General features: G+C 42.3%; 1 protein-coding gene and 1 long non-coding RNA gene across 5 annotated transcripts in view; both read left to right on the top strand.

Moving 5' to 3' along the window:
* LOC138958813 (inversin-like) overlaps positions 1–24,241 on the top strand; it is a 50,824-nt gene that overhangs the window by 15,297 nt on the left and 11,286 nt on the right. For all 4 annotated transcript variants that reach the window (XM_070330110.1, XM_070330107.1, XM_070330108.1 and 1 more), the window contains exons 14-19: positions 4,899–4,995; positions 6,047–6,153; positions 8,943–9,060; positions 9,444–9,535; positions 9,873–10,952; positions 23,983–24,129. In XM_070330110.1, coding sequence (XP_070186211.1) covers positions 4,899–4,995; positions 6,047–6,153; positions 8,943–9,060; positions 9,444–9,535; positions 9,873–10,952; positions 23,983–24,129 — 1,641 coding nt within the window. The remainder of the gene's footprint in view (positions 1–4,898; positions 4,996–6,046; positions 6,154–8,942; positions 9,061–9,443; positions 9,536–9,872; positions 10,953–23,982; positions 24,130–24,241) is intronic.
* On the top strand, positions 21–3,457 carry LOC138958815 (uncharacterized). The gene is made up of 2 exons (XR_011453520.1): positions 21–686; positions 2,113–3,457. It is a non-coding gene; the product is annotated as an uncharacterized lncRNA (long non-coding RNA).

The following is a 24,241-nucleotide window of genomic DNA, read 5'->3' as shown; positions in this document are numbered from 1 at the left end:
GGGTTTAACTTCAACTTAAGGGCAGACCGGGTAGGCAAAATGAGTTATTTTTGGTCTCATACACCTTTTTGGGGTTGTTGCATTTTTCACACCTTTGAACATCCTGGAATGCATTCAATAATCTGCTTTTGTCATTTTAGACATGTATTCATGTAAATAAAACCATTTTCAAACCGATGTTTTGTTGTTTTTGTCTGTGTTTTATCAAAAAAATCGAAAAAATGGTCTACTTTGGATACTCCGTGCTGGTAAATGTGCGCACATGACATGACCCTTCGCTGTTCAAACTGTGTGGAAATTTCCGTTCTTCAAGATGACGTCATCACCGTTGGGGAATTTCCGTTGACATAGGCACAAAGAGAGAGAATCCGTTCCAACCGAAACCCCGGAATTAATATATGCAAATATATGTAGGTCAAAGGCATTTGGCGCAAGCGCAGTAGACAACTTATCAGTCCCCCGGTGTCAACAAATCCATGACTTTTTCACCGATTCAGCAGCATTTTTCAAAGTTTTGAGCTGCAGAGAACAACCCTAACATTGGAAATGTTCGGCATAGTGGCAAGAAATATCAGAGAAAGATGAACCAGCAGCAGCGAACAGTAGAAGGAAGTAACAACACTCCGAAATGAACCAACATGATCGAATTGAAGCAGACGACATTCTAAGATTCTTGACTCGACGAGGTGGGTTTTGCTTCTTTCTCTTTTCGATCTTGTTTGTTTGACAACATTGTTATGTTGTTGTTGTAAGAATGTGTTAGGGTTTGCAGGTAAATGATAAACAGTTTGTGTCTGAAGTATTTTGCGGGTTTCTTGATCCAATTTACTGACCATGCCGCCGCCGCACCCCCCCCCCCCCCCCCCCCCGCCCCTCCCTCCCTCGATCATCTCTGTGATATCGTCTTCACAACCCCTATTTTATTGTTCTTCGCTGGCCAGTCCTTGAGAGCTTACTATGGTGTAACATGTCATCATTATTCTTTGTCTGTGGTCAAACTGAGAAGCAGCATCTGAGCGATGTACGACTGACACAGTTTCTGTTTCTGGTCATTGACCGTAGGAAAATAAGTACCCTACTAGAGAGCGTTCTCTAATTCTAAAGGATTGGTTTACACCAGCATGGCTGACCAACCTATCATTGACAGCAATATTGTTGTCAAATCTTTTCCATTAACTAAGGAATAAAAAAATAGATCCAATTTACTTCACCAAAGAAAAAAAAAAGAGTTAAACTAAAGGACTGGGGCGGCAACTCATGAATCAAAAGCATAAAGATCACCTGCAAACAGTGCTAGGTTTAGGAAATCTGAAAATGTATACACACACACAGAACACACACACACACACACACACACACACACACACACACACACACACACACACACACACACACACACAGACAACAGACAAGAAACAAGCAAATACATAGCAAGTGTGATGAAATGAATTAATTTTAAAAGAAAAATATGAAAAGAAAGGAAGAAAGAAAGAAAATAATTCAGCTAGTTTCAGTATTAGTTCCTGTGTGTATCATTGTATGTGATTGTGTGGTTACTCAAATCCCATTGTAAACTTGACATGTAAATTTTGTGATAGGGGCTGGTATGTATATATATGGGATAACCTTCTGTGAGGTTTAGTGTGTGACAGGGTGAGAATACTTTGATTTCTTTTGCTTTTTCGTGGCTGCTTTTATTTTCAATTATTTATCATTATATATATTAAAACATACACTTTTTTGTCATTAAGTTGTGTGTGTTTGGTATTAATAAGTAGTGCAAATCCAGATGTAATGAGTATGAGTCACTGTTAAATTAATGAATGTCTTTTGTGTGTGTGTGTGTGTTCGTCAACCGACATATGTGGGTACGAGCCGCTGAGGTGGTTGTAAGAAAACCCGCCTGGTTCAGTGGTTGGGGGCTGATTGGGATTTCTGATTTACCGGCCTAGCCAAAAAGTTGAGGTACACCCCATGTAACATGGTCATTTGCAAAATAAAGTACAAGCACTTGTTGACGTTTATATTGAGTCTTAAAATTTGCAGCTTATTACAAACAAAAACCATGGACAGTTGTATCAAATATTAAATCAGTGTTTGTGTATTTATTAGGTTGGAGCAAGGGGAGAACCAGTCCTCCTGTGGTGGCAGCGAGGAGAAAGATTGACCTGATGGAAAAGTTTGCTAAACCGGAACTACCCTCTTCCACAGCAGAAACATCAGCTTTGCCATCTTCTGACCAACCATAAGAAGATACAGATACTTTGCCATCTTCTGACCCATCACAAGCAGATATGGATACTGGTACTGTGCAACGTCACTCCGCTGACATGTGTTGGGCTTTTGTCAACATTGATCAGCTCAATCTATTGCTGAAAGGTCTATATCCTGTACTGAATGCTTGTCTGATAGCAGTCTGATTATGAAAGAAGGTGATGCATCAGCCCAAGGATTTGCACAGGCCCTGCATCTGGAGTGCATATGAGTGTCCATTCAAGTCTGCAGTTGTTTACTCTTCTCCCGGTGTTTGCAACGCTTCGGGTGGTAAAGTTGCATTTAAAATAATCCGCGTATGACCATGTTGGTACATGGAAAGGGACATTCAGCTTTACAGAAATTTGCTGCAGTGTTAGGATTGAGCACAGAAATACTGTAATTAAAATGTTGCAACTTTTGAATGGCTTGATAGCTTTGTTCCATTTGTGTATATATAATTATGTAATGCTGTTGATGATTTGTGAAGCATCATTTCTATGCAATGGAATAAGAAATCAGTGCATCCGTTGGGTTTTTATGAGTCTGACAGTTTGGTTCTGATCAATATTTTCATATCAGCACAAACACAGATAATTGACTTTTTTAATGTTTTCATATGATTTTTTTTTAAATTAAAAAAATCTGATAATTTGATTATCAAATCATTTCCCCTTCATAGTTAAAGTGTTATTCTGGTTAAAAAAAAACCACCCCATTAATTCAAGCTCTACTGTGGTACTAGTTTACCGGGGTACTAGTGAGACTCTTTTACATGCTGTTTTCTCTACATGTAATTTGAGACAAAATGTGGTAATTAAAATGTTGTAACTTTTGAATGGCTAGATGGATTTGTTCCAATTTTGTATATGTTGTTTATGATTTGTGAAGCACCATTTCTGTGCATGGAATAAGAATACAGTGGATTCCTTGTGTTTTTATGAGTCCGACAGTTTCGTTTTGATTCATATCTGCACTAACATAGATGAGTTTTCAAATGATTTTTTAAAAAAAGTCCGGATAATTTGATCGTCAAATCATTTCCCCATCATAGTAAAGTGGTCATTCTGATAAAAACATATGAATTCAGGGTGCACTGTGCTACTTGTTTTTGTATGTACTGGTTCAAATCTTTAAAATGCTGTTTTCTCTGAATGTAATTTTCAGACAAAACGCTACAATTAAAATGTTGCAACTTTTGAAAGGCTTGATGGATTTGTTCAGTTTTTGTATATGTTGTTTATGAGTTGTACAGCATCAGTTCTGTGCATGGAATAAGAGTTCAGTGCATTGGTTGGGTTTTTATGAGTCTGACAGTTAGGATCTCATGTATTTTTCTTATCAGAACTGAACCGGTAACTGAAAATGCTAAATTAAAATAATATATTGCTTAGAAATGCTTTTCGATGCACAGAATTATTAAACACACACATATTGCTGCAAAGAAGAAAAATTGGATCAAAACATGCACTGGTTCACAAACTGCAACATTTTAAAAAAAGCACATTTTATAACGTTTTTTTCACATTTTGGTGAATAAAACCCCCAAAAATTGCTTTTCACTCAAAATTTAAAATGGTTTCCCTTAATTAGGTTATTCTGCTTGCAAAAATCAAACAAGCAGCAAGCTGTTTCCAAAATTAAAAAAAAAAGTGCCCGCCTACCCTGTCTCCCCTTAAACTGTTCCCATCTTTTTGGCAGGCTGATGTGCTATTAAAATCTGTTGCTTGCTGTTTGTATTGCAGCTGTATTTGACACATTTTTGTCTGTTGTGAACCGGTGAAATCTGGTTGTGAAAGAGTGAATACTCTTGCTGTTAGTGGGTAAGCTTTCTACACGCGCTACTTAAAGGTACTGAACTTGTCAAATCCAGGTGCACGGAGCCCCTGGGGCTTTTAGTCATACCTCAGGCAGCTATCCGTTAGAAGAACTACCAAGTTTCATTGACTTGCACCCAAAGAGTCAAGAACTGCGATTTTTTTACGAATTAATTTCGAACTCGCACCCAGCTGGTCTTGACCTATTTTTGGATCTAAATTTAGATCAGGTAGATCACCACATCATGCACAAAAAGACACGTCACTTAGCAAACTATGTCAGACGTCATCATGAGTTTGTGTAAAACAAAATGGAGGCCAGAATGACTCAGTTGAATCGAACTCCGACCAAACACCACGTAATAACTAGGTTAATGTATGCACTCGCGTGAACAAGAAACTGTCGAGCTTCACAGATGTCGTCGTTGGGTAGTTTTGGGTTTGTTTTACTACCATAGGAGGATTTTTGAACTGTAAATGCACTCAGCTGCAACAAAAACACAAAACGAAGGCTGTGAGCTGCACTGTGCCTTTAACCACGTGTTTGAGACACACCCCTCGCTAGTGACTGCATGGCCTATAATGTCACATGGGAAGTTTGACTCACTAAAAGTAAGCGTATTTACTTTTTCACAACCCATACAAACCTGACATGGTTATTTCTGAACATCGTCTGTTTAGATTGCTGTAATTGGATTTCCATTAACCTTGTTCGTTGTAATCTCATATATATTCTATTTAAAGCTTTTACTTGCTGTCCCTGCTGTGGCTGTGGCTTGCACGTTTTTTCCTGAAGTATAATGAGAATGTTATACGTGACTGTTGCAGACGAAGCCCCTTGCACTGTGCAGCCTATGGTGGTTATGTCAACTGTATGTCAGCAGTGATGGAACACCAGGCAGACCCAAACACGCAGGATAAGGAGGTGAGCTTAAGCTTTGCTCTTTTCAAAGTTTTTTTGAATTGATTGATTGATTGATTTATAGTCAGTTTTAACTTTATACATTTTGTAATGATAATACATGTTACTTCATGAGCTGATCAGTTTGTTTGTTTTAGCAGTTCAATTAACTTCAATTTTGTAATTACATTTTGTAACATACAAATAGTTTTCTCTCAAAACTCATCAATTTGGGTTTTTTCTTAATGAAATTATGTGCATTTCAGATATAAGGAAAACAGCTGAGCAAGATACTCAAAGCTGCTTATCTTATTTGTTTTGCTTCAACTTGTCTTTGTCAAAATCAGTTAGACATGTTTGGAGGTTAAAAACTGTGTAGACTGTATAATTCAAGCGTTCAATTTATACTTTAAATGTGTAGTTTACCAACTCCTTGCAGTCAGGAGTAAATAATGATAGGCAAACTTGTGTGTACTTTAGGCAAGAAAATTTGGATGAGACATTTAGATGCAGATACACTCATCACATTTTACAGTTGACAATACATGTAGTTTTCTTCTGGATTTGTGCACAGCCATACTTGTTAAACTATAATTGTTTCAGCCATTCCGTTGATGAATTCATGTAAAAAATTAGACTGGCGCAATGGCCTAACGGAAAAGACGCTGGCCACCTAAGCGTGGGTTCGAAACCCTGCCAGCTGCGCCTAGTGGGTTAAGAGTGGAGATTTTTCTGATCTCCCAGGTTAACATATTTGCGGACCTGCTCATGCCTTATATAATTATCTCCCTTTGTGTGTACATGCAAGCACAAGACCAAGTGTGCACGGAAAAGATCCTGTAATCCATGTCAGAGTTTGGTGGGTTAAAGAAACACGTAGATACCCAGCATGCTTTCCCCAAAAGCGGTGTATGGCTGGCTAAATGGCCGGGTAAAAACGGTCATTCACGTAAAAGCGGTTAAAGTTTCAGCCCATGATCGAAGAAGAAGAATGTCAAAATGAGGTGTGATGATAGTAAAATTATTGTTGTGAGTCATAATAATAATAATTACGTTGTTGTTATCACACTATCAGGGCATGACGTGCCTGCACTGGGCCTGCAGCAAGGGGCACCTGGATGCCGTCAAGCTGCTTGTGGAGAACTATGCCTTCCCCAACCACATGGAGTTCAGGGAGGAAAGGTAGGTGTTGTACAGTGGAACCCTCCTTTTAAGGCCCCCTATTTAAAGACTTCAGCCTTTGAAGACCTTGCTTTTTCAAATGATTTTTTTTATAATCTCTGTAAATTTACCTCTATTTTAAGACTCTCCTTTTTGAAACTTGATTTTCTCAGATTTGTTGGAGGTCACCGAGGAGAGTCGGCACACAAAGTTGACTCTGAGAAATAAATCTCTCGCCGAACGTGGGGACGAACTCACGCTGACAGCGGCCAACTGGATACAAATCCAGCGCGCTACCGACTGAGCTACGTCCCCGCCCCGAACCCCCCTTCTAAGACCTCAACATTTTTAGAAAATCAGGTCTTGAAATGGGAGGGGGGTGTTGCAGGTAGCTCTGTCTCCTCCTTGGGGATGAAGCTACCAGGGGAAGGGATTGTGTTGGAGGTGCGGGTAGAGGGGTAGCCCTCCCGGTGCTCTCCCTTGGACCTCCGTAGTCTAGGACCCTGGGTCTTCGCGAGGTGGCCTTTGTGGCGTAATCCCTCCGGACTAGCATAACGTTTCCCTATCCCAAGACCGACCGTGCGTGGTCTATGACCACATCCTCTACGAGGTGACCCTATCAACTAGGCAGCGCAAGCCCCTAGGCGAAACACGGCGGATCTAGAGGAGAGAACCTCGATAAAAAACCTGAGCTGCCATGAAGACGGAGCATGTTGGTTGAGGACAGCGGGCAGACCTCCTGTGCCGACACCCATCTACAGGAGAAAACCAGGCATGCACGCATCAAACCCAACATAATCGGGAACGCAGAAGAAGGAGAAGAAATGGGAGGGAGTTTTCAAATGGTGGTATACATTTGCAAAGGTTATGAACAGAAAGGCGTCCGCCCCGTGATCGGGAGGTCGTGGGTTCGAACCCCGGCCGGGTCATACCTAAGACTTTAAAATTGGCAATCTAATGGCTGCTCCGCCTGGCGTCTGGCATTATGGGGTTAGTGCTAGGACTGGTTGGTCCGGTGTCAGAATAATGTGACTGGGTGAGACACGAAGCCTGTGCTGCGACTTCTGTCTTGTGTGTGGCGCACGTTAAATGTCAAAGCAGCACCGCCGTGATATGGCCCTTCGTGGTCGGCTGGGCGTTAAACAAACAAACAAACAAACATCCGGTCTTGAAATGGGAAGGAGTTTTCAAATGGTGGTATACATTGGCAAAGGTTATGAACAGAAAATGGTTAAAGGAAAGTCTTACAGGTGAACCTGTCGATAATGACCACCCAAGGGACAGACCTTCTTCTTCAGCGTTCGACGATGGCTGTGTCTAGATTCTTTGGCCCGTGATGTTGACGAAGTGGGCTGTAGGGGACAGACCAAAATGTGTCTGTATAGACAGGTAGTCACCACGGACAGGGAAATTATATAGAATATATCTTATCTGGGATCTGTCAGTGTGGTCCTTGTTGGTTGATGGTTGCTTTCGAGAGGTGGTTGCAAGGGCAGGTTTGACTGTTCATTGTAATTACGAGAAAAGAATTTGGGCGAACATGTGGCCTTTGAAATTGTCAGCAGTTTTGGTGTTTTAACCTTTAGCACTCCAGATTCCAGCCAGCATTACTTCCCCTGTAGCCACATTATTTTGCTTACCTAGCGTAAGAACAACACCCACTAACTTTCAACACTTACAACTTCTTTGAAAATGCACTAATAAGCATGAAACGTTGTGGTTGTGATGGGGTTATATTTAACATTAAAATAGTTTTGTTTGCATGCATCATTTATTTTCTTAGCATAAATACAAATACAAAATGAAAAGGGGTTGTGTTGGCTAGTCCGTGGAATTTTGTGAAACTAACCAGTCTATGTCTGGTGAAACTCCTTTGATCAGGTAATCATGTTGACCATCCAACTTCCTGATCCTGGTATCTAAATAAATATATTTGTGGACCAGTGCATGTCATGGGACGATCTTTTTAATAGTTCGGTTAGCAACAACAAGCAGAGAAAAGCTTTGATCTGCACTAGATCCACAGGTCGCCATTTCCGAACACGCAAACTTTTTACGTCTTGTCACCGGCTTGCTTTGCGCTGAATTTGAGTCAGTTTCTACGCAGTGTTTCTTCGACAAGCAAGTCAAGCATTTGCTACGCAGTCAGATTATCGGTAATGTTTGCTGGTCCTGTCATTTCACTAAACTGGACCAGCCACTGTTTGTATCCATCTGCACTTTCGTAAATTCCATTTCGTAACCGTCACTGTCACTTGACGAACTGTCATTTTTTTCACCGCGATACACAGTTCATTGCGAAGATCTTCCTCAGTAATTCGTTCCAATTCAGCATACGATTTGTTGTCAAGAAACAACTCAAAAGAAAGTTTCAAACTCACCATCCTCCATCTTGCTTGTCGAAGCGCTAAAGTACTTTATCGATGCAAAAACAAAAGCAGAAAACTTTGACGAAACCAACTCAAATGCAGTGCAGACGACACGACGAGGTAACGGAAGGAAGTGAGCCTCGCTTTGGCTCAAGTGCCGTTAAAAATACCGTTATTCTCGTATGCAAATACGAACGAGAAGTTGGTCATACGAACAAGCCTTGTGCTGGCGACGCAAATCGCCGCTGACTGGCAAAGGGAGGGGGAAATGGCTGGGCGACGAAAATCGCCGCTGGCGTGCTAAAGGTTAACTTATCTACTAAAATTTTGAAACGGAGAAAGGAATTTGACCTTTGGCACAGGCTCCTGTCAATACGTTAAATTCTTCACTCATAGCTTTGCAGGGGTGTACATCATGATGTGACCATTTACTTGTTCCAGGTACACACCCCTGGACTATGCCTTGATGGGAGAGCATCATGACGTGGCTCAGTACATGATAGAACAGGGGGCTTTGTCTATCACTGGCATTCAAGATATTGCTGCTACCAAAATTCAGGTGAGTATCAGACAAAATCTAATCGAGCATCAATGGAATGAACCAGTCTTTAGACAGCATGAGCTACAAGTGTATGTAGTGTTATGCTTGCCAGTATGAGGGATTGCAAGAGAGGCTGAGCGGCCAGCATATGAGGGTATGTAAGGTACGTAAGTTGCTAAAGAATCAAACTCAGAACTATAACTATCGCATGGCATAGATCTATATTCTCTAAATCTAGATGCCAAACCACTGTTTATTCATGTACATGTACATGTAATGTCATTTATGCAATTGCCAGTGTTTAATGAATAACATATTACAAAATATTATGAATGCTGAAAGCAGAACAAAATGCAACGTTAAGATGGCAAAGATATCATTCATATTTTTGTTCCTTACAGTCAGCATTCAGGGGCTACAGAGTCCGCAAGACTTTCACAGAGCGCAAGAAGCTGCTGATGAAACATGAGATGCTAAAGAAAGAGGCAGCAAGGTAAGCATATGAACAGTTTCCATCAAGATATTGAGCACAATGACTTAACAGTTGGAATTAGAAACATAAAATCTCTGATATGTAAGATACACGAATTGAAACACAATCAAACTTGAGAAAAAAACCACTTGAAAGATGATTTATGTAGAAGTCTGCACAATTATTAATTATTATTTATGAATACATCAAGTTGACACATCACTTCCCCCGAAAGTGGCGTATGGCTGCCTGAATGGCGGGGTAAAAACGGTCATACACGTACAATTAGTGGGAGTTTCAGGCCATGAACGAACAAACAAACAAACAAACAGAAACGTCACTGTCTTTCTGCTTTCAGGAAAAGAGCTGGGGAAGGCAAAAAGAGTGAAGAAGTGCAGAGGAAAGAAAGTGAAGAAATTGTTTTGGACAGTCCCACTGCTAATTCTGACCAACGCACTCAGCAAACAGCTCAGCCGCAGCAAGCCCCACTAACGACACAGCTACAACCCGAACAACAACAACCACAAGAACACCAACAGCAGCAACAACAACCTCATCAGCAACCAGAAGTTCAAGAACAGAAACAGACAGAGCAAGAGCAGCAGCAGTTGCTGAAAACAGAACCAGAAGAGCAGGAGAAATCGCACCCAACACAAGACCAACTAGAAGTAAAAACACAAAATCAGCATCAAAGAGATTCACAGCAACAATTACAGCCATCAGATCAGCAACAGCAACAAACTGAAAAAGATCTGGATAAGTCACAAACTGCACAGCTGACGCCTGGACAAGTCCTACCAGGACCAGACACACAAGAAGATCTAAGTCAGGACAGGGAGCCGTCACCAACACCAAGTCAAACAGCGTCAACTTCCGTCTCCGAAGGGAGCACTGACACGGTATCAGAAGGGAGCACAGACACGGTATCAGAAGGGAGCACTGACACGGTATCGGAAGGGAGCACAGACACGGTATCAGAAGGGAGCACAGACACGGTATCGGAAGGGAGCACAGACACGGTATCAGAAGGGAACACAGACACGGTATCGGAAGGGAGCACAGACACGGTATCGGAAGGGAGCACAGACACGGTGTCAGAAGGGAACACAGACACGGTATCGGAAGGGAACACAGACACTACAGAACAGAGCTCAGTACTATCAAAGAACAGTGCAGAATGTTCAGAACAGAGCACAATCACAACGAAACAGAGTAAAGAATTTTCAGAACCGATCATGAATGCTGCAGAACAGAGAATAGAACTTGCAGAACAGAGCAGTGACATAGCAGAACAGAGCAGTGTTGTAGCTGAACAGATCGCAAACGGAAGAGAACCTAACTCTGGTTCTGCAGAGGTTCTTGATGACACCACCAAGCCGACATTTGTGTCACCCTATGCAGCCAAGGAGCCTGTTGTGAAGAGAAGACGACACAAAAAGTGAGTATGCTTGGCTTATTCTCAGCGGTGATGGTGGTGCTTAGATGGTGTTCTGGTGTGTGATTGTATATTGTAGTTTTAAAGAATTGTTATTGTTGTACACATGTTTGCATTTATTGTGTGTGTGTATTTAAAAAAAATTGTCATCTGTGTGTGTGTGTGTGTGTGTGTGTGTGTGTGTGTGTGTGTGTGTGTGTGTGTGTGTGTGTGTGTGTGTGTGTGTGTGTGTGTGTGTGTGTGTGTGTGTGTGTGTGTGTTTTCAAAGACATGAAGAGGAAGCCTGCAAGTGTCTGCGTATGGGCACTATTTGTGTGAGCATGCATATTTTCGTTTCTGTGTCTTGTTAGTTAGTCTCATCATGTTGTCTTGTTTGGAACATGCCTCACAACAAATGTATTTTTTACAAGTAAAATGACTATTTCTAAGAATACTCACCTATTTCAGTAACAACAACTTCTTCTTCTTCCGCGTTCCAGAATTTTTCTGGTTACGTGTGAGCTCGTTTGCGCATTTGGGTTCCCCACACTATACTCTGAGAGCATAGTCAGCTTCACTTTCGTTGGGTAGGCATGCTGGGTATTTTCGTGTTTCCATAACCCACCGAACTCTGACATAGATTACAGGATCTTTTCCATGCGCACTTGGTCTTGTGCTTGCATGTACACACGAAGGGGGTTAAGTCACAAGCAGGTCTGCACATAAGTTGACCTGGGAGATCGGAAAAATCTCCACTCTTAACCCACCAGGCGGCAGCGACCGGGATTCGAACTCACGACCTCCCGATTACGAGGCCGACGTCTTATCACCACGCCACTGCGCCTGTCGAGTAACAACAACAAAATCAACAACCTCAAAAACAGCAGCAACAACAGCTGAACATTGAACACACACACTTTTCTGTAGATGCTTGGCAATATATATATATCTAGAGCTGTGGACACATAGGTTAGCTCTGTGCAGTCCCAAGAGGTCTGCGCACCGGTCAGAATTGTGTCCCTTGCCCTTCGTCCACTAACATTAGTGAGTTTGCCCTGAGCTAACCCACCGTGGTTGACAGGGGGTAGGGGAACTTCTTCTTATTATTATTGAGGGAATCCCTTTACCGGGCAATTATCCTCAATGGTTGGTTCGCCTAAGGTCCCTAGAGTGAAAGATAAAGTGCATGGATAGTGTACCTATGAAAATAAAAACAGGGGTAGGCAACTGGGCCCCGACGAAACAGTACAATTCTAATACATTTATATTAATACTGATTTAATTATCATGGGGCTGGAGGGCTGAGAGGGGGGTGAGTCTGGAGAGTGGGGAATCTAGTGTGGAGGGGGGGGGGCGGAGGAGGCAGACAGGGAGTAGATTTTGTGTGCTTATGGGCTGGCTCTTCTGAGTTCTGCAGAGCCCTCTGAGGACTAACTTTGGTCAACCCCTACTCTACACTTAAGGGGGTCTTAAAAGGGGGTTTCAGCCTATAGTGAATCAATAATTACTGTGAAAACAGCTCACTGGACGGCCGCTTGGCAGACGCCTAGGAAAATGTAGGGCATTCTCATCAACTGTGTGCCGGCCTTCGTCTCTGGCCGTTTTGTCCTTTGGAGGGCGGGGATGTAGCTCAGTCGGTAGCGCGCTGGATTTGTATCCAGTTGGCCGCTGTCAGCGTGAGTTCGTCCCCACGTTCGGCGAGAGATTTATTTCTCAGAGTCAACTTTGTGTGCAGACTCTCCTCGGTGTCCGAACACCCCCGTGTGTACACGCAAGCACAAGACCAAGTGCGCACGAAAAAGATCCTGTAGTCCATGTCAGAGTTCGGTGGGTTATAGAAACACGAAAATACCCAGCATGCTTCCCCCGAAAACGGCGTATGGCTGCCTAAATGGCGGGGTTAATAATGGTCATACACGTAAAATTCCACTCGTGCAAAAAACAAAACAAAAACCCACACGAGTGTACGTGGGAGTTTCAGCCCACGAACGCAGAAGAAGAAGAAGAAGAAGTCCTTTGGAGTTGGAGGTTCTCTCTGACTCTGATCCACCCGATACAATCAAAAGTTGACTGGAGACTGCACGTTAGTTCACGACATTCCATACAGTGACACCCCTCTTTTAATGGCTAACAAAAATCTAAGAAAAGCAGGCCTTAAAAGGGAGGTTTTTTTTTTAAATGAAGGTAAATGTACTTATATCCTTCATACGAACGAAACAGCCAGTAGCATAGACCATCGGCAACATTACACTCTCCCACCAAACTCGACTATGGGTCATGTATGCGTGTTCCCAGAAAATGTTATCAAGCTTAATAGCCACTTCCGTTCTTGTCTTGGAAACCTACTTTATACTGCCGTCCACTTTTCAAGGTATCTAATCATTAGAAATACATTCATCCATCACCGCTCACTCACATTGGGACAAAAAAGAATAACTTGATTGTGTATCTGTTGAAAGTAACTGATTATACATTCCATACAACAAACATTATAAGTGTACCCCTCTCCTTCCCTAGCCGACCCCCAATTTTCGCTCCACAAAAGATCTACATAAATTCCTGGCGTACAAACGAAAGGAAACACATAATTGCCAAAGTGTATAAACCCAGAACAGTTTGGTTCATTGAACTGATCAGGCATTTTGCTTTTGGTTCGCTTGTTCGTAAAGAAAGAACAACGTTTAAAGGTCATTCAGTAAGCACTGCCTACAAAATATTAGATGCTAGAAAATCGATCAACACAGCGACAGAAATGGTAAAAGACGGTACCCTCTATCAACATGTTTGCAAGCCAGAAGGGTCCTTTCAAAGGCAAACCTATTCCGCTGCGAGCATATAGCCGCGACTCTTTATTGTGTAAAAACTAATAATGCTGATCTATGTCGCGGCGTTGTTGTCATTAGCTGGAACGGGAGTCTTTGTGTACCAAGACATTATCTATACGTGGATCTGGAGGAAGTGAATTTTGATTGCTTGGCTGACAGTGTGGAGGATTTGGAAGGCACTTTGTGCTGAGTTCGCAAAGGAGGGCTCGAGAACATTGATCTCTTCTTACCCGGATCATTGATATGTGGGGTAGACTTTTTTTGTCAAGACGTCAAGCGGAAGATCCTCCACGACACCTATAGCAGATGTTTTTCTTTTTCTTTCTTTTTTCCTTGTAAACGGAAGGGCCAGAAGTTAGTGTGAACTAGAAAAAGAATTTGCATAGTATGGAAAATGTCAGGTTCTAAATGTGCTGGTAGAATTAATTAGGACTGATCGAGAAAAAAAGCGTTGTCTTGGACTGCGAATTCTATGGCTTTTGTTGACATAAGACTGGTTGTTGATAAAAAAAATAATGTTTCGTTGAACATTGTGCAACTGGTACGGCAGCAGCAAAAATTAACGGAGTCTGGTGTACCCATAACTATTGTTTCAGTCGCGTGTTTGTGTCATATGACCAGCCATTTTATGTTTTCTTGAAGTCTGATACCTTCATTCCCTTTCAAGACCGTAGCCTTAAAGAGCACCTTAGGTCCGTCTAGGTTTTTTTTTTTTACATGGGATAAAAGTATCCCTCAACGTTGACACATACTGGAAATCTACTGCATGGCTTTTCTCTACGCATTTTGTGTGCCTTTTTCACCCATTCGCAGAATGAGAATTTTTTCTTTTACGCAGTTAAGTTCGTAAGTGACACTTATGTCAATCTGAACCACAAATAATGCAGCACACAAAAAGTCAAACGTTGCACGTTGAGCGGTCAGTGCGAGGATGCTCTTATCCGATGTAAAAGCCTGCACAGATCTCACCCTTTTTTCTTTATGGTTTACACGAGAATGAATTTAGGTGTCTTTAAAAATACCCCCTTCCCCTTGTCAATAAATTAGTCTGAAGCAAGGACTACTACACACTGTAGTAGTCCTTGGTCTGAAGGTACATTATCCAAAACAACCTGCGGAGAATGTCCGGTTTCATGCCACCCACTGCAACCCCAAAGAAATGTGATTCAGCTTCGTCAAACATGCCACAGAATTGCATTCCACTTGTGATATCATTATCAGGAAAGGGTTCTATCTTGGTCTTGCGTGCATACCTGGAGAGAACAGAACGGTTAGCCCGTTTCAAGCAAACTAGCATTGCAATGTTTAGCTATCGCTACCACAAAAGATTGGAAGGTTTATGGAAGGTTTCCGGTAATAGCCACAGTGTAAGCGACAAGATCAACACACATATCAGTGAAAGAAGTCCAGCAGGTAAAATAGGGACCGGGGTTACATAGGAATAGGGACGCTCAGTAAAAGGTTTCCATTTTCTAGTGTTGCATCGCGTGTGGCACAGCGTTCTTGTGGTTCCGTTGTTGTTAGTGACGGTGACAGTGTGTACTTTTGTGTTCAAGTCTCTGTGAGCGAAACTTACTTGTCTGGATATTCCACATCGGAGTCGTTGTGTGCCAAACACTGTAGACGGTGTTTCTCTGTGAGCCCTAAAGACTTTTGTCTGAGGGTTATGTCACTCGTCTTTGTTGCTGTGTTTGTGTGTGCCCGGGAGATGTGTGTTTTTTTGTAAGGTGATTCATATCCGTGCAACGAAGATTTTTTTAGAGAGTCAGATACTGTAATTTCTTTGATCGCAGTTCGTTTTGTTTTTTGATTCGTAGTTTGGATGATGTTTCGGTATCTTTGAAGGGGTCTGTATCTGGGCAACACTGATTTTTGTTGGATTTGTTGGATGGAAAGTCATGCAGATTATTTTTGTTCTTTTATATAAGTTTAGATTAATTTTAGGTACTCTAACGATCTAATTTTTTGTACCCTTAAAGTGGTATGTATTTGAGCGACAGTGATTTCGTGGAGAGTAAGATATTGCAAGTTTTTTGGTCGTAGTTTTTATGATTTTTGGTACACAAGTGTATGGTGGTTCAGATCTGAGCAACAGTGTTTTCTTGGGAGTCGGTTGACGCGATTTCTTGAATAGAGATTGGATGATTTTGTGCATTTTCATGAAAGGTATAAAAATGAAAATAAAAATAAGTAACGGTGATTTAATGGAAAACCGGTTGGAAATATAGATCCCTGGTTGATCTCGATGGAAGATCGGATAACTTCTGAAATGTGTGTTTTGAAGAATTTCGTTGTAAATTTCGTGTCATGCAGTCTTGTGAACTGTTTGCCTTGGAGGTAGAGACCATGAGAGTCTTGGGTGTGACTATGACTGTTTAGTTCTTCAGTTGTTTTGGTCGTTGAGTGTTTCTGTTTCGCCTTTGCAATGTATTTAAGCGTACATTTATGTGACATGAGAGAAACGTGAAGCTTAAAAAGTTAAGTTTAAGGTCACAGTGATAAATGAGACCCGAAGGGAAGTAACTCATTTTGACCTGATTTCAGGGTGGATGACTGTTTAGTTCTTCAGTTGACCAAAAGGTCATTATTGTTTCCGTCTTGCCTTTTCAATGCATTTAAGCGTACCTTTATGTGAGTTGCGAGAAACATGAAGCTTATTGACTTAAATCTAAGAGTGCGCATTTTGCCGACTATGAAAGAAACAGGAGGTAATAAAGACGAAAGGTTCAGACCATACTAGTAACGTTGTTCAGATCCTGGTGTTGTAATAATACAATAAGCTACCTTGTTCGATTTAACAATGAAATTGTCCCGACGGCTTTTGGCACATACGGTCTTTGCATTAAGTCACTGTGCGTGTGCATTTTTCCGGTTCAGGGATCGTCTGATACGATCTGACACAAACCGTCGAAACATTGGCTCCGTGAACAGCAGGTTAACGCACTTCATACATAGTATGGAAACAGAAAGTAAACTGCCAACAAGAAATGTTCAAAAGAATGAGATGCATCTTATATACTGAACATAAATATGAAAATGCATTAATATAGAATTGGTTCTTACTTATTTTTGTATATATACAGTATATACCTTGCTGTCTACAAGGGCGTTCAAGCAGAAGCTGTTCTTACTTCTTGGACGTTCTGCTTTGCTGCTTTCTTGTGTCGGTTGGGATAAGCTTTTGGCATTGTGATGTATGTTACCGATGTACAATTTTGTTTAGGGATATAGGTGGAACCTATTTCAGGCCTCAGGCCTCCGCAAGTTTTTAAGTGACCTTTTAGTTTAGACTTATTGTGATTTATTTTTTATTTGGTGAGATGATTTTTTCTTGACAAAGTTGTTAGTTATAATCATCTTCCTATTGACAGTACAGATGAACAATTGAATCTTGCTTGGTAATTTATAAAAATGGGCTGTAGCTTGACCATGATTGCAACATTTGAAAGAAATGTCTCAGGCGAGTCTCAAAACATCAAGATTTTAGTATTTTAGGAAAAATATTAGTTGGATTTTCTAAGAAAGTAATGTATTTTATGGACAAACGTCATTATTAATATTAGAGAGCAGAATTGGGATATGTTCAAAGTACCCACTGCCGTAAAAAGAATATGTGCAGATAATCTCTTTAACTAAGTGGCAGCTGTTTTCCGGTACTCTACTGTGGTACCCTTGTGAGGTCAGAGCAGTTGATTGCACATTGGCTCATAACGCCTGCGTGTTTGCCAGATTAACTACTGCGTCCATTGCAATTGAAACGTGCTTGCCCACCTCTTATTTTCGTCAGAGCTTAGGCACAGGAACATTTCGCCGCCTCTGTTGGAAATATAGTGTTGATGTACTGCATGTCGTTGAGGTGCAATTTGCCAGTACTACATGATTGGAGGACTCTTGATGAAAGCGATTTGTGTTCACTTTTCCTTGAAAGATAACAATGTTTTTGGTGACTTTTTTTGAGAGAAAAAGATAGGCAAAGACGGAAAAGTTTTACTGTCCTGGAAATAACTCACCTCTCATCATGTTATTAAGATTTAGAATGTTGGTCGAATTCTGTGCAGGCTATGCTTAATGCTAGCTGCAGTCAAATGGCGCCTCGCGTATATTCAGCCGAAGAAGGGATATTTTTGATACAGTGTTATAAAGCAAGAAAATAGAAACCTCAGTAAGCCCTGGGGCGTTGAGGGGGTCAGTACAAAGGAACAACAAGAGATTGTTGTTTGGTACCTGTCGGAACAGCCAAGCGCTTTACGCGATCGTCACAAATTCTCCGATGACGCGTTATGCTGGTTTTCATAGCATGTGACTTGTTTATCTGTGGTTCGTAACCAACCGTTGACGTGTTACACCGTTTTTGTAGCCAGTATCTTTAATTGTTACGCTTCGTAACCTTCTGCAGAAGCTGGATATTTAATCTTGTAAAACAAGGAGTTAAATGTGAAACTGTTGTAGCCTGTCATCAGTTCGACAAACTCCAGAGAAAGAAGTAACTCCAGAGAAAGAAATTCGGCAACTCTTGGCCCCTGGGCTGTGTGGAATTAGCCATATATGGACCCGCTGCTTATCCACGGCAGTGGTTGCGTGCTACCGTAACACCCTTGCGCCGACACAACCTGTGTTTTTCAGGTGTGGGCAGGGAATTATCTCACAGTCTGGATACAGCTGAAATAAAGCGTGAAGGTTTATGTCAACAGTGTGTGACGCGGGCTCCATTATGTCTTCCACGCCCGATTAGATCCGGCCGTTCCGATGCCAGACTAAGGGGTGCCCTTTCTGGTTACAGGCACAGGGTGAAAAACTCCCCTTTCACATGTATATCAGCATGTGTGTTTAAACAATGATTTGATTTTACGCAGAAATTGATATGGTTGTTTGGTGCCTCTGGTCTAGAACAGAGTGTGTTCTAAGATTGCTTTTCTTACAGTGGTCCACACGGGAGTCGTAAGCCCAAGTGTATGTTTTAGTCGTTCCCTAAGAGGGTCAGTGGGCCTCCTGTGTCAATAGAAAGTCCTTGTTGTCGTTGGTAAAAGCCGGTGGTGTCGTGTGATGTGTTTGGAGACTGTCCATTCGTTTCATTTCCTGGGTGGATTTATGTTAGCCCTGGTGCAGACTGATTTCAGTCGTTCCAGATGATTTTCAGTGGAATTCCTGTGTCAGTAGAAAGTTGCTGGTGTTTTCGTTGGTAAAAGCCGTTTTACCTTTAATGGCTTCAGGTGTTGTGTTTGTGGATTCTGTCGTTGTATTGTTGACTTATGAGTGGACTTAGTTTATATCTCCGGTGAAGATTTGAGTGGTTCCCGCAGAGGGTCAGTGGGTCTACTGTGTCAGTAAAAAGTCGCGGGGCGGTTGTCGTTGGTAAAAGCCTTTCGGTGGAATCGTGTGGTGTGTTTGTGGACTCTGTCCATTAATTAGCTTCGATAATCTGAGTGGAATTGTTTTAGCCCTGGTCAAAGTTTGAGTCGTTCCTGACAATAGCGTCAATGGAGTCCCTGTATCGGTAGAAAGTCGCCGGTGTTGTCGTTGGTGAAAGACTTAAACGACGTTGTCGCGTGGTGTGGTTGTGGACCGTGCGTGCTCTGTCCGTTAGTTTTGTTTTTTGATTGGACTAATTTTAGCGTGGGGAACGTGACGTGAATTATATATATGTACGATTTTGTTCGTAAGGGTGTCGACTTCGCTGAGGCCAACAAAAAAAAAATAGGTGTGGTTACGGTAACATAGCCAAAAAAAATAGGGTAGGTAGGTAGGCAATCACTTTTTTTTTAACTTTTTTTTCTAATGTGTACAAATTAAACCTACCGTACTTTCCGGGTGACAAGGCGCTTTGTTATCTAAGACGCACCCCCTTCTTTTTAAAAAAAAATTGTAATCCAGTCACCCATTGGACGCAGGGGGCCAATAGGGCGCACCAAAATGACCCAGTTTTTGCCATGAGAGGTGGTTCCCCTGTCATATCTGAGAGAGGAAATATTTCCTGCATCGGGGTCAGTGACCGGTCAGTGACCAAAGGCATTGTGATAGCTGGGTGGCCTTGTTAAAAGACACGACCTTCTTCCCAGGGGTCAATGACCCAGTTTTTGCCATGAGAGGTGGTTCCCCTGTCATATCTGAGAGAGGAAACACTTCCTGCATCGGGGTCAGTGACCGGTCAGTGACCGAGTTTAACAGAGTGGAAATCTGTGTGTGCGGCCAGATCAAAGGCAGGGCAGTACCTAGTAGCTGAAACATGCATTATCACAAGTTGTTTGACTGGTACTCAAGCGGTCTCTTTGATTTTTTTCGTATAGGCGCTTCGTTAATATTACAAGACGCAGGTGTGCGACACGGGCGCTTTCGCTTTCATTGCGTTTTTTGCACTCGGTTTTTTTTTTTTTTTTTTTTGACAAATGTAATAAAAAGTTATAAGGTCGGCCCCTAAAAATAGGGTAGGTCGGGTTACCGTAACCACACCTATTTTTTTTTAGGCCTGATCTTGCTTGCTGTTTTTCGTTTCTGTTTCTTTGATATTTGGGGTCAACGTGGTTGCGCTGGCTTGGCATTTTGGTCAAAGACGCCCAATGTAGACTGCTTTAGGGAACTGCACAGCAAAAATGTACGTTCCCTAAGTTTCTTTAGTGCTGTTAGCCTGCAGCGTTTTCTCTTGTGTATTAGTTTGTTGTTGAAACAAGTCATGATTTGCTTTCACCATCAATGTTTGGTGTGGGATTATGTGCGCTACAACGAGGAGCTGTTGTGTGTCTGTTCGTTTATCAGTAATTTACTGTGTTGGGTCAGTAGTGGTGTGTGCAAATTAATGTTCTCTGTCCGGCACATAACATAGAACATGTTTTCTTCGGTCAGTTTTGTCAGGATTTCGTGGAAATGTGTTGAACTTCTTTTTGGTACACAAAGAATTTGTCAGCATTTTTTCAAAACATGGCATGGCTTCGTCAGAGCGCGTTGTACATATGTGCATTTACTCTGTTCAGTGCAGAGCTAGGAGTATGTTTCCTAGGATATATTTTGCTATGAAGGCAAGTGCTTTGGTTTCATAGCATGTGGTCTGTTTAGTGAAGAGTAGGGAATATGTTTCCTTGGGTCAATTTTGCCATCAATTTAAGTGCTTTGGAAACTTAGCTCATGGTCGGTTCAGTGCATGGTTAGGAGGTTATGTTTCCTTGATTTAATCTTGCTGTGAATCCAAGCGCTGTGGTAATAATTATAACATTGTGGTATGTTCAGTAACGAGCAGGGAGTATGTATACTTTCGTTGAGTCAAATTTGCCATGACTTTGAGTGTTTTGGCATCACAGTATGTTGTGTGTTCAGTGTAGAGCAAGGAGTATGATCCTTTGAGACAATGCTGCCATGACTTCAAGTGCTTGGAAGTCTTAGCATGGGGTCTGTTCAGTATTGAGTAGGGAGCATGTTGCCTTAAGACAGTATTGTCATGCTGCTTTATATTCTGTGCGTGTGGTATTTTCTTGGCACAATACGGAACATTTTTCTTTCGTGTCTGCGCTAATGGTCCGTATACTTTGTGCATTTGATTTGTTCGGCGCAGTGATTGTAAATCGTCACAGAGTATAGCCACAGCTGTTAGGATTATATTCCCACTGGTCATTGTTCGTTGGTGCTATTGAAGTTTGCTGATGCGATTAGCACTGATTCTCAACATGCTGTTTTTTTCGTTTGATTTATGGATTTATGTATGATTGGTGGCAATAAATTGCTTAATAGGGAAGTAATATGACATAAAATCCACGCGTTTCCACAAGGCACTGAAATATTGACAGCACTTATCAGGTTTCTGCATTCGTATGACAGTCAGGGGAATATGATATCTAACACATAATATAACCATTAGCTGCCGGAGTGTTTGTTCGGTGCCAGATATGTTTGCTCAGTCTTTTTGCGGTAGTTAAGACGTCTGGGTTGGTAGGGAGAAATAGGGCCGTTAGTGGTGCTTTGAATCCTGTCGTTGTTCTTCTCATTTTGCAATCTGCTTTAGTCCAAGAAAGCAACGTCTTTGTGAGATTAAGAAAATCGATCGCTGCACAGGTAGATAGTTAGAAGTCAAATGTATCACCTGCATGATAGCAGTGGGGACAAAAAGCCGTGGCGTTTTCACAAGCCAGTGTCCACGGTGTGCCGAAGTATCGTATCAGCAGTTCATCGTTGAAAGGCAGCGAAAAGTGTTAACACAGATTAACGCGGCGACAACCGATGATTTAGCGAGGTGAACGTGAACCGTATTTTTACATTTCAGGGATTACGTGGCTGAAGGCACAACTGACTCTCCCATGTGAGAACTGAAGTCTTGTGAAATAGATGTCGTGAATTTCTGTTCCGCTTGAATCAGTCAGCGGAGAAAGTAGACGCAGACGTGGAAAAGTTTATCATAGACTTTGGCAGACACATAGATTGTATGTCTCTGGTTTGGGTCAGTTCGAGTGTTGGACAAAAATAAAGGCCTTACTGAAACGGACAGAACACAGATGCTAACAGAGGATTTGACTTTCGATGAACAATGGCAGCAGATTTGTCGAAGCTGACAACGTGTGTGAATGGGACCTGTTAAACACTTCATATGTGTTTATGTGGCTTATGTGCCATTGGGAATTAAAAGTGCAAAGTGTGTATGCCCGGCGACCACTGACCAGTCGACCGAGTGACAAGATTGCGGAATTCTCAGTGTGTATTACGGACTTGTGAGGTGCTTACGCAAGAATCCGTGGAACTAAAAGATCAATTACGCAAGATGTCTGCAACTGTGACGGTGACCAAACGTCCTAGTGTCGCTAACTCCCTGACCCGCATCTTTAGCGGAGGACCGAAGAAGAACGTGTAAGCTGTCCCTTTCTTGCTAGAGAGGGCTTTTAGAACATAGATGCAATTCCCTGTTACTTCCATGCTCTTGTTCTGTTCTTGTGTGTGTGTGTGTGTGTGCTTGGCTTTATGGCACCTGTGGTCAGTCTCGATCGTTACTTCTGCATTGCAAAATATTTTTCAATGTCATTCTGTTACTTGCGCGCTCTCCCCCCACTCTTGCCTCCCTCCTCACCCACTCTCACTCTCCGTCTCTCTCTCTGTCTCTCTCTTTCTCTCTCTCTCTCTCTCTCTCTCTCTCTCTCTCTCTCTTTCTCTCTCTGTCTCCCTCTCCGTCTCTGTCTCTCTGTTTCTCTGTCTCTTTTTCTATCTCTCCTCTCGCTCTCTCTTTCTCGCTCTCTCTCTCTCTCTCCCAACATGTCTGCTGATCGTCTGCTTGTTTATACGCAGTCTCTCTGTCTGTCTGTCTGTCAGTCTCTCTCTCTCTCTCTCTCTCTCTCTCTCTCTCTCTCTCTCTCTCTCTCTCTCTCTCTCTTTCTCTCTCTGCACCAACATGTCTACCTGCCTCATTGTCTGCATGTTTCTACTCTCTGTCTCTGTCTCTCTTTCTCTCTGTCTCTGTCTCTGTCTCTGTCTCTCTCTCTCTCTCTCTCTTTCTCTCTCTCTCTCTCTCTCTCTCTCTCTCTCTCTCCGTCTCTAGTGTCTGTCGGTCTGTGTGTCCTCTTCGTGTCCGTCCGTCTGTCTCACGGACTGACTGGCTGCTTTTCCCCTGTCAGTCTATCAGTGTATCTCTTTCTAAAATTGATCTCTCATGCCTTGACTCCAAGTAAGAGCCAAAGTGATTTATGTCCCAGCTCTCACCCTATTTTCGCCACTCACCAACCGTCTCCTACACATCCCTGTCTCAGAGTCCACCAGTGATAGCCCTCAAGTTCTACTTAATTGCCTATTCATGTATTATCTTTTTGAGGGTGGTCAGTCTGCGTCACACTGTGTTTCACATAAAGAGAAAGACACGCATGCACGCGTGCACTCCTTCCTCCAAGATATCTCTCTCTCTCTCTCTCTCTCTCTCTCTCTCTCTCTCTCTCTCTCTCTCGATGCCCCTGTCTATTTGTTTGTCTATCTGTCTGTCTGTCTATCTCTGTCTCTCTCTCTGTCTCTGTCTGTCTCCGGGTGTCTGTTTGTCTCTCTGTTTCCCCCTCTCTCGTTTGCTCTCTCTGTCTCCCTCCCCCCCCCCCCTCCTCTCTCTCCCGTGATATCTCTTGTTCGCTCTCTCTCTCGCTTTCTCTCTTTCACTCCCCCCCCCCCCCCATCTCTCACTTTCTCTCTGTGTTTTCCCCTTCTCCTCCCCTGTCCCTTCTCTGCCTCCACTTAATGCTTTTCTCCCAAGACCTAACATTATTTGCCCACTTCCTCTGCAGCAAAAAGGAGAGGGAACCCACATCAGAAGAAAAGGTGCTACAAACGAAGACAGACAAGGAAAAGGTGAAACAGAATGAGAGGCAAAGAAAAGCAGATTTCAAGAGAAAACAGGAAGCAGCAGCCGTAATTCAGAGAGCATGGCGAAAGTAAGTTTTCCTGGAAAAAATAGTGAATGAGGGCTTTTGTTTTTTTACTTGAAACTTGTACCCTATTGAAGGAAAATCATAACTTTATTTTGCTTGGTATGCTGTTTGTTTT

The sequence above is a fragment of the Littorina saxatilis genome, linkage group LG2, assembly GCF_037325665.1.
Source record: "Littorina saxatilis isolate snail1 linkage group LG2, US_GU_Lsax_2.0, whole genome shotgun sequence".
In the NCBI taxonomy this organism is placed as follows: domain Eukaryota; kingdom Metazoa; phylum Mollusca; class Gastropoda; order Littorinimorpha; family Littorinidae; genus Littorina; species Littorina saxatilis.
This window is presented reverse-complemented; position numbering and strand designations above follow the sequence as displayed.